Source organism: Onthophagus taurus, chromosome 7 (assembly GCF_036711975.1).
Source record: "Onthophagus taurus isolate NC chromosome 7, IU_Otau_3.0, whole genome shotgun sequence".
NCBI lineage: Eukaryota > Metazoa > Arthropoda > Insecta > Coleoptera > Scarabaeidae > Onthophagus > Onthophagus taurus.
The window spans coordinates 33276133-33286993 of record NC_091972.1 but is presented as its reverse complement, the minus strand read 5'-3'; the positions used below and the strand labels follow the sequence as shown (position 1 = coordinate 33286993).

The following is a 10861-nucleotide window of genomic DNA, read 5'->3' as shown; positions in this document are numbered from 1 at the left end:
TATCTGATCTAATTTATTTATCACAAATGTCGAACAAAACTTACAATTAATTCTAAACAAATTAAACGAGCAAGCAATTTTAATTAACAACGTTAACAAAATATTAAATAAGTTAGAATATAGCAAGTTAGGAGCTATCAATAAATCTAGAAATTGCCGGGAAGTTGATAATTTTGAACTAGAATGCGAAAAAATTGTTAAAACATCAACAGGGAGTACAAGCGAAACTCATTTCACAAACAAATCCTACATTAAGTTCAAAGGCCGCACAGTTTATTACTTACTAGGGTGGGAAAAATCATAATTTTCTTAACTTTGGTTTTGATTTTTTTTTACCTCTTATTCAGTGCTTTTATACTCATAACTTGGTCGGACGATTAAAAACGTGTGGCAGAAAAAACATGGAACTATTACATAGAAAACAAGAATTAGGAAATATCGGTTTGTAAAAATTGTAAAAAAGATTTGTAAGGACTGATAAAAAGATTAAAGCACTGCTATGAGAAGTGCAAAAAGACATTTAACTACTTAAAGACAAACAACTCGTATACTCGAGTATACTCGTTATTTGTAACTCGGGCGAATCTAAATTTTGGTTCCGTTTGGTTTAACACGTTGACTGCCACGACAATTTTCAGGATTCCGGTCCAAAAAGACAAATTAATTTTATTATGTTATACTGTTATAAACTCTAAATTAGGGTTAATATAAATAATCAAAAAGCGTAGGGAATGTGTTTTTTAGAAAATAACGATCATACGAATTATCTCGTAGTTGGCTTCTGTTACAAAAAACTCTTCGCAGAAGCCAACTACGAGTTAATTCGTACATACCAAACACGTTTCGACTTGTCGCTTGATGCGTCTAACTTCGTCAGTAGAAAATCAGATATAGTGGAGTGCATTACGTTTTTACGTCTTTCTTGAGTGTGTATCTTTATAATTTTTATTTATAATTAATATTATTAATTAATTATAAATATCTCAATATGGATAAGAAACGACGGCGGACTGAAAAACAAGTTGATTTTTACGACAATCCCAGCGATTCACAATTGGACGAGGGTAGTAACGACAGTAGCGATTCCGAATTTTCTGAAAATTCAATGGATAGTGATTATGAAGTAGTCTCCGAAACTGAAGATAATAATGATGTGTCCGAAGCAAGCACATTAAGTACGGGTGACAATTTGTGGACAGAAATTCCACAAAACCCTGAATTATTTATTTTCCAAGAAAACGTTTGTTTTAAATTGGATACGACAAATCTTACAGTGCAAACGCTGGTAGACTTATTTTTTTCGGAGGAGTTTCTTGCATTATTGGTTGAGCAAACTAATTTATACGCTAAGCAAGAAATTGCAAATCTTAAAAAGATAAAAAAATCTAACAGGGCGTCACAGTGGATAGATGTAACAGTGTCAGAAATGAAAGTTTTTATTGCACTTTTGTTACAAATGGGCCCTTGTACATTTCCTTCAATAGAGCATTATTGGAGTAGAAATAAACTATATAATGTAATGTTTTGGCGATCGCATATGAGTCGAAATAGATTTCAATTGCTACTGCGTTATTTTCACTTAGTTGATAACTCAGTACCATCTTCTGATAGATTATATAAGGTAAGACCTATACTAAATCATTTCAATGATATTATGAGCCAAAACTACGTGCCAAATAAAAATATTTGTATTGATGAATCAATGCTGCTATGGCGTGGAAGATTATATTTTCGCCAATACATAAAAAATAAAAAACATAAATATGGTATCAAACTGTCTGAATTATGCGAGTCCGATGGTATTGTCATGAAAATAAGAATTTATAGCGGAAAATCTGAGAAAACTGACAATAATTTAGGTCACACAACTGATATAGTCTTACATTTAGCTGAAGATTATCTCGATAAGGGATATACACTACACATGGACAATTTTTATAATTCTGTTACACTTACAAAATTACTGACAACCCGAAAAACTTATGTATGTGGAACTTTACGAAAGAACCGAAAGGAGAATCCCCAAGATGTGATAAATCGAGAGCTGAAAAAAGTAGAAGTTACATGGCAGCGAAACGGTCTCGTTACTGTATGTAAATGGAAAGACAAACGAGAAGTCTTGACTATTTCAAACATGCATGTTGTTGAAATGGTGGAGGTATCCAATCGCAATGGTAAACTTTCGACAAAACCAAATATGATTCGAGATTATAATAAAGGAATGTCTGGTATTGATCGATCAGATCAAATGCTGGCTTACTACACATGCCTAAGAAAAACTATTAGGTGGCCTAAAAAGGTTGCTTTACACATTATAGAAATATATATACACAATGCGCATAAAATATTTCAAAAAATAACTGCATCTTAAATAAAACTAATAAAATTTAGGGAAGAATTTGTCATTGCGTTGATGGGAGAACAGTTTCAACCAGTTGCGGAGAAAATAAGATTGCAAAATCTTCATTATTTGGAGTGTATTCCACCCAGCGAGAAAAAACAGCGGCCCACAAAGCCATGTCGAATTTGTACTCAGGCTAAACAACGCCGAGAAACGCGTTATTTCTGCCCAGTTTGTGCAGAGAAACCAGCGCTTTGTGTGGAAGATTGTTTCAAAAAGTATCATAAACAATAAACGTATTATTTTGTATAAAGACAATAATGATTTTGTATAAATCAGATAGTACTATATTTTCTGTTCATTTATTAATAAATTTTCTGTTCATGGAAACATTTGTTTTTTTTAAATATAATGCTAACTGTACGGTTATGGAAAATAAACAAACTACGAGATAACTCGTACTTGGCGTCCTAGGCCAGAACGTACACTACGAGTTATCTCGTAGTTGGCAGTCAACGTGTTAAGCTCGAATTTACTGGTGTACAACTCTTGACAATTTGTTCTTTCCCGAAATAATCCGTACCTACTCGTCCGTGGTCGTTCCAACTCGTTCTAACTCGTACCAGACTGTATTTTAAACGGGGCGAGAAGTACTACAAGAAGATTTTCTTCCATCTTTTAGATTTAGCGTTATGGAACTTATTTCAATTCTGCATCCCTAACCAAGGTGGGCTGACCTTCCAACGTTTTTCTTCCTCACAGACTTACTGGACGGCATTTTCTGAGTACGCCAACAACTAAAAAGAAAGAAAATCCCACTAGAATGTGTGTGCTGTGCAGTAGGGTGCAGTGGATATTCGGCATTCCCTTCGGCCGGATATCCGGCATATCTATCCGGCCATTATGGTTATAATTTCTGGTGCATTTCTGAAGTGATACCTTACATTGCCACATTATTGCGATATTTGAATAAAAATGAAATTACTAAGAAAGCTGATAAGATATGTCAACTTATTTGGATACATGATACAAAATGAACTATTGATGAGCTGATTTAACTAACGAAGCAACTCTAAAAAGAGGATACTTTAATTAATAATTGGCGATATTTCCACAAGGATCCTCCAAAACGGGTTGGTTCACTGGAAAGAGGAACACTTTTATTAACACTTTGGGGAATTCTCATATTCCAAGAAACGGATTTTATACGAATTTTTAAAACTTAATCAGCGAAAACTGCAAAATTCGAAAAAATTGTCGATTATTTCAAAAATTTATTTGTCAATAACAAAGTGATTTTTCAAAACGGCTTTTTGCATTAAAAAGAGGATACTATAGTTAATAATTGGTAATATTTCCACAAGGATACTTCAAGAAATTAATTTTATAGCGAATTTTGAAAGTTATCGATGAAAATTGCAACATCAAAAATTTTATAAAAACTTAAAATATTATTTTCTCAAAAACTAAAAGCTATTTTTCAAAACGTGTTGGTTCATTGGAAAGAAGACACTTTTATTAACACTTTGGGAAATTTTCATACTCATACTCCAAGAAATGGATTTTATAGGAATTTTTAAAACTTAATCGGCGAATATTGCAAAATTCGAAAAAATTGTCGATCATTTCAAACATTTATTTCTCAAAAACTAAAAGCGATTTTTCAAAACGGCTTGTTCCCTTAAAAAGAGGATACTTTAATTAATAATCGAAAGTGATATCAGCGACAATTCTATTAGTAATGAATGTGATGATGAATTACAAGAGAAGAGAAGAAAACTAGACGAAACTGCAACAAGATATTTTATATATCGTATTGGGATTGTTACAATGAGGTTGCTAATGACAAACCTGATATAAATAAAGTCGTATTCAATGAAAAAAGTCCTATTGGGGTTGTGCTTGATTATTATCTACAGTGTCCAACATCTAAAAGAGATACTAATTATTGTGAATGGAGGAGTACTAAGTAATAGGTATTTAATATAGGGTCAAAGCCGGCTATTTGGTAACTATCCGGTATCCGACCGGATTTTAAAAAATGGCCGGATATCCGTTCCACCACTAGTCTCTACCATGTAGAGACGCCTAAGATTTGGCGCCCAGGAAAGGTATGTTTCTTACTTATTCTTCGTATTCGTCATGTTATAAAAGCATAACAAATTTTTTTTCGCTAATTTTAACTTTTTTTTAAAATGTATTTGCCTATCGAAAGATAACAAAGATATGACAAAAAATCGGGCATTTTGAAATAGAAATCTGAATAGGCAAGCAAATCGCAAAAGTTGTATTTTTGAAGAAGGCAATTGAATTGCTAAGACCTGGTTAGAATCCTGGGAAAAAAGCGGTGAATATGGACTCAGATCACTTTTCAATTATTTTAATTCTCACTCAAAACGTCGTTCAGCAACTAGCTAACTCTATTTTAGTCAATAAACATACGGACTAGGTAAGTTTTGCTTCGAAGATTTAATGACAAGAACTTAATGAAGAAATAGCAGGTAATAACTATCCAAAAGAAATTAGATGACTAATGTTTGAACAAAAAAAACTTAGAAGAAGATGGCAGCAAATTAGAGCACTCCTAGACAAAACAAAATTGAATAATCTTAGTCAGCAACTAAAAAGAGAAATAAACCGTTTAAAAAAGGATTTTATCAATAAATACCTAAATGATACAGCGATAACAGCAAATGAAGTCTGCCTTTGGAAAGAAAAAACTTGTACGACGGTCATTGGAACGCTTGACGAAACGTCGCGGATCAGTCCAGGGTTCGGTCGGAATAGTACTTTTCAACTGCGTAGGTATGTGACCGTCAATTGGCAGTCAAAAGTGTGGTTGAAACTTGGGTTGAAACTGGTTGAAACATGGCTGAAACAAACCTTAGTCTTTAATCGCCCGCCATCTTATTGGTTGGAAAGACGAGCGGATTTCATAAAAAGTTTATTTTTCATGAAATAATTTCTTAATTAAAATATTTGCTGAATATTTTGAATATATTTCTAAATGAAATTTACTTAAAATTTATATATTTTTTAAAATACTTAATTTTAATAATTCATTACCTTTATTTTTAAAATTTCTTACAAATGAAGGTAGGGTACTATGGATGAATGAAATGTTCCTTAAGGAAAATTTATTTTACCATATTGGTAGAGATGAAGTCCTCAGGATATCCTGGTAAGTCACCAGTCAAAGATGCCGTGGATGGTCGCCAGAAACTCATCCCGGAGGGTTTGCCCAAGTACGTCCCAGGAGTAGTGGAGTACTTCCTATCGTCGACATATTTTACCTGGATGGGAGAATTCTACGAGCAATGCGAATTTTTATATGAAGATGTTTGAAGAGGAAGCGTTAAAAAAGAGTCCGTGGAAACCGAAGCTATGGCTCCGTTACGTCGATGACATTCGTGATCTGGCAACATGGAAAAGAACAACTCCAGGAATTTTTAGACCACCTCAATTCACAGCACTCCATGATAAAATTTACCATGGAAACAGAAACTGTAAAACAGTAGCCATTCCTGGATGTGTTGGTAACTAGGAAGACAGATGGGGGTATGGAACTGGGAGTATATCGAAAGAAGACGCATATGAATAGTCGAGTCTTCTAGGTCAATACTAATCGGCGACTATCCCCATCACATTACTTCTGTTATTAAAGCAATTGTCAAGTAGTGGTCGGTGTCTATATTGTCTCCCCAGTAACTCCTGCTGTTAATAATGTCAGTTGCAAAATTATATCTTTGTTTTATTCACGTTCAACTAGAGAAAGAGTTTTACATCACCATGTATACTAACATCTTTAACATATTTAATTAAAGTCACATAATGAACTCCGGCAAATTTATGGAATTAGAAATTGAAGAATTAATCGAGCTATTAAGCAAAGATTCATTATCAATTAAAGCAGAAAGTCAAGTATTTGAATGTGCAATTTCTTGGATAAAACACGATCAAAAAAGAAGAAAAGTTTATATTGCTAATATAATAGGATGTATTCGAATGAGTTTGATACCAAGAATCTATTTGAATAATTGTCTGCTTCAAAATGAATTAATTAAGAACAATCATGAGCTTATTAATAAAGTTCAATCGCAATTTACGTTAGAAGCAAAACCTCGGAAAGACGGAAATGTGTTGCTGGTTATGGGCAAATCACCACAAGATCATTATATGTTTTTTTTCCTATGTTAATTAATAATTATATATTAAGGGTAGACAGAAGTTTTGCTCTTATCTTACACGATATATTATTCTTTTTTTTTTTGTGGAATATTTTAACTTTAAAACAGATACCTGGCACAAAATGCCTACCATAACTGAATCTCTTGACCAAATTTCCTTTAGTTATATAAAAGACGTACTGTATGTGGTTTATAAAATATACTCAGGAAGTAACATTATAATTGCAAAATACGACTTAATCACAGGAATATTATTTGATCACAAAACGTTAGGAAACCTTAAAACGTCATTTGAAGAGGTGATCATTTCGAACGCGTGTGAAGTTAGCCATAGATTTCAGCCATAGATTTTAAACTGAAAAAAATGCGTGATCGGGGTATTCAATCGATCTAATTTTAACAGCATCGTATTCATGGTCGCCTCTTGTTTCAGATTCGAAAAGAAAATTTTCCTAACCATTTCTTATTTTCTGGGAAAATCGATTTTCTTCAATCTTTCGCAAAATTCGGCTCGTTCGGGGTTTGTAATCGATCTAATTTCAACGGCATCGTATTCGTGATGGCCTCTTGCTTCAGATTCGAAAAGAAAATTTTCCTAACCATTTCTTATTTTCCGGGAAAATCGATTTTCTTCAAACTTTCGCAAAATTCGGCTCGTTCGGGGTTTTTAATTGATCTAATTTCAACGGCATCGTATTCCTGGTGGCCTCTTGCTTCAGATTCGAAAAGAAAATTTTCCTAACCATTTCTTATTTTCCGGGAAAATCGATTTTCTTCAATCTTTCGCAAAATTCGGCTCGTTCGGGGTTTTTAATCGATCTAATTTCAACGGCATCGTATTCCTGGTGGCCTCTTGCTTCAGATTCGAAAAGAAAATTTTCTTAACCATTTTTTATTTTCCGGGAAAATCGATTTTCTTCAAACTTTCGCAAAATTCGGCTCGTTCGGGGTTTTTAATTGATCTAATTTCAACGGCATCGTATTCCTGGTGGCCTCTTGCTTCAGATTCGAAAAGAAAATTTTCCTAACCATTTCTTATTTTCCAGGAAAATCGATTTTCTTCAATCTTTCGCAAAATTCGGCTCGTTCGGGGTTTTTAATCGATCTAATTTCAACGGCATCGTATTCCTGGTGGCCTCTTGCTTCAGATTCGAAAAGAAAATTTTCCTAACCATTTCTTATTTTCTGGGAAAATCGATTTTCTTCAATCTTTCGCAAAATTCGGCTCGTTCGGGGTTTGTAATCGATCTAATTTCAACGGCATCGTATTCGTGATGGCCTCTTGCTTCAGATTCGAAAAGAAAATTTTCCTAACCATTTCTTATTTTCCGGGAAAATCGATTTTCTTCAAACTTTCGCAAAATTCGGCTCGTTCGGGGTTTTTAATTGATCTAATTTCAACGGCATCGTATTCCTGGTGGCCTCTTGCTTCAGATTCGAAAAGAAAATTTTCCTAACCATTTCTTATTTTCCAGGAAAATCGATTTTCTTCAATCTTTCGCAAAATTCGGCTCGTTCGGGGTTTTTAATCGATCTAATTTCAACGGCATCGTATTCCTGGTGGCCTCTTGCTTCAGATTCGAAAAGAAAATTTTCCTAACCATTTCTTATTTTCTGGGAAAATCGATTTTCTTCAATCTTTCGCAAAATTCGGCTCGTTCGGGGTTTGTAATCGATCTAATTTCAACGGCATCGTATTCGTGATGGCCTCTTGCTTCAGATTCGAAAAGAAAATTTTCCTAACCATTTCTTATTTTCCGGGAAAATCGATTTTCTTCAAACTTTCGCAAAATTCGGCTCGTTCGGGGTTTTTAATTGATCTAATTTCAACGGCATCGTATTCCTGGTGGCCTCTTGCTTCAGATTCGAAAAGAAAATTTTCCTAACCATTTCTTATTTTCCAGGAAAATCGATTTTCTTCAATCTTTCGCAAAATTCGGCTCGTTCGGGGTTTTTAATCGATCTAATTTCAACGGCATCGTATTCCTGGTGGCCTCTTGCTTCAGATTCGAAAAGAAAATTTTCTTAACCATTTTTTATTTTCCGGGAAAATCGATTTTCTTCAAACTTTCGCAAAATTCGGCTCGTTCGGGGTTTTTAATCGATCTAATTTCAACGGCATCGTATTCCTGGTGCACTTTTACTTCAGATTCAAAAAGAAAATTTTCCTAACCATTTCTTATATTCCTGGAAAATCGTTTTTCTTCAAACAATTGGGTTAGAAATGGTCAGAAAAATTTTATTTTCAAATCTGAAGCAAGAGGCGACCAGAAATACGATGCCGTTGAAATAAAATCGATTAGAAACCCCGAACAGGCCGATATTTGCGAATGTTTGAAGAAAATCGGTTTTTCCGGAAAATAGGAAATGGTTAGGAACATTTCCTTTTTGCATCTGAAGTAAAAGGCCACCAGGAATACGATACCGTTGAAATTAGATCGATTAGAAACCCCGAACAGGCCAAAATTTGCAATTCTTTGAAGAAAAACGATTTTCCAGGAATATAAGAAATGGTTAGGAAAATTTTCTTTTTGATGCTGAAGTAAAAGGGCACCAGGAATACGATGCCGTTGAAATTAGATCGATTAGACACCCCGAACAGGCCGAAATTTGCGAATGTTTGAAGAAAATCGGGTTTTCCGGAAAATAGGAAATGATTAGGAACATTTTCTGTTCTAATTTAGAGCAAGAGGCGATCAGGAATACGATGTCGTTGAAATTAGATCAATTAGAAACCCCGAACAGGCCGAAATTTGCGATTGTTTGAAGAAAAATTATTTTCCCGGAATATAAGAAATGGTTAGGAAAATTTTCTGTTTCATTCTGATGCAAGAAGCGACGAGGAATATAATGCCGTTGAAATTAGATCAATTACAAACCCCGAACAAGCCAAAATTTGCGAATGTTTGAAGAATATCGGTTTTTCCGGAAAATAGGAAATGATTAGGAACATTTTCTGTTCCAATTTAAAGCAAGAGGCGACCAGGAATACGATGCCGTTGAAATGAGATCGATTAGAAACCCCGAACCGAATCGGCCGAAATTTGCGAATGTTTGAAGAAAATCGATTTTCTCGGCATATAAGGAATGGTTAGAAAATGTTCTTTTCGAATCTGCAGCAAGAAGCGACCAGGAATGTGATGCCGTTGAAATGGGATCGATTAGAAACCCCGAACAGCCCGACATTTGCTTATCTTTGAAGAAAATTAATTTTTCCGGAATATAGGAAATGGTTAGGAAAATTTTCTTTTCGAATCTGAAGCAAGAGGCCACCAGGAATACGATGCCGTTGAAATTAAATCGATTAAGAACCCCGAACGAGCCGAATTTTGCGAAAGTTTGAAGAAAATCGATTTTCTCGGAAAATAAGAAATGGTTAGGTAAATTTTCTTTTCGAATCTGAAACAAGAGGCAACCATGAATACGATGCCGTTGAAATTAGATCGATTGAATACCCCGATCACGCATTTTTTTCAGTTTAAAATCTATGGTTGAAATCTGTGGCCAACTTCACACGCGTTCATTTCGAATCATTTTCGAAACAAGTATTATGCCTATGAATGTTGGAAGAAAATTCGTTGCTTTATGCGTTTTAGACAATTTTATATATGCGGTATGTCCTACCAAATAAAATAACGCACTTTATCGTTACCAATAGATTTTAGTTAACTTAAGTGATCAATTTTTTACTTTTATATACAGATTGGTGGAACGAACAACAACAAAAACTTGGAACAAAGACCTAATTAAATCAAGTATCTCCTTAACTAAAACAATTTATGAGGCTACATTAATAGTTGCTTCGCAAATTATGAAAGGAAGTGGCAACGGAATATAATAGGAATATATTGTAGATTTTACATTAGGAACAAAACCTTTTGTATTTTAAGTTGACTGCGAATTTTTATCGACAAAACGCAAAATTGTAAAAACTTTTAATTTTCAATATTTTCTTTTTAATACATTTTTTTTAAGTATAACGTTAAAATATTAACGATTTTGAATTAGGTTGACTGCGAATTTTTATTGACAAAACGAAAAATCGTAAACATTTGTAATTTTCAATAAAGTAAAGATTAATTGTTACTGTTCATCCTCAAAAAAAATCATGTCTTCATTTTCAATACCTTATGATGTTCCTTCCTGTTTTGATTTGGGAAGGCATGTCTTTGCTCTTAATGAACTTGATTAAAAAAAAACCTTAACGGAAAGCTTGGACGCCACTTTACGTTTGGAGAGGTAAGGAACTTTCGCTTCCTAAAAAATAAAGGGTAAAAAGGGACACAGAAATTAATAAATAAAAAAAAGGTATTGAAAGAAACAATTTTAAGAA

At 33.9% G+C, this 10861-nt stretch overlaps 1 protein-coding gene across 1 annotated transcript; it reads left to right on the top strand.

The window, feature by feature from the left end:
- The first annotated feature begins 988 nt into the window (after positions 1-988).
- Positions 989-2371, top strand: LOC139430481 (piggyBac transposable element-derived protein 4-like). The gene has a single exon (XM_071197540.1). It carries the CDS (start codon positions 989-991, stop codon positions 2369-2371), a length of 1383 nt encoding a protein of 460 aa, XP_071053641.1.
- The last annotated feature ends 8490 nt before the right edge of the window (positions 2372-10861 follow it).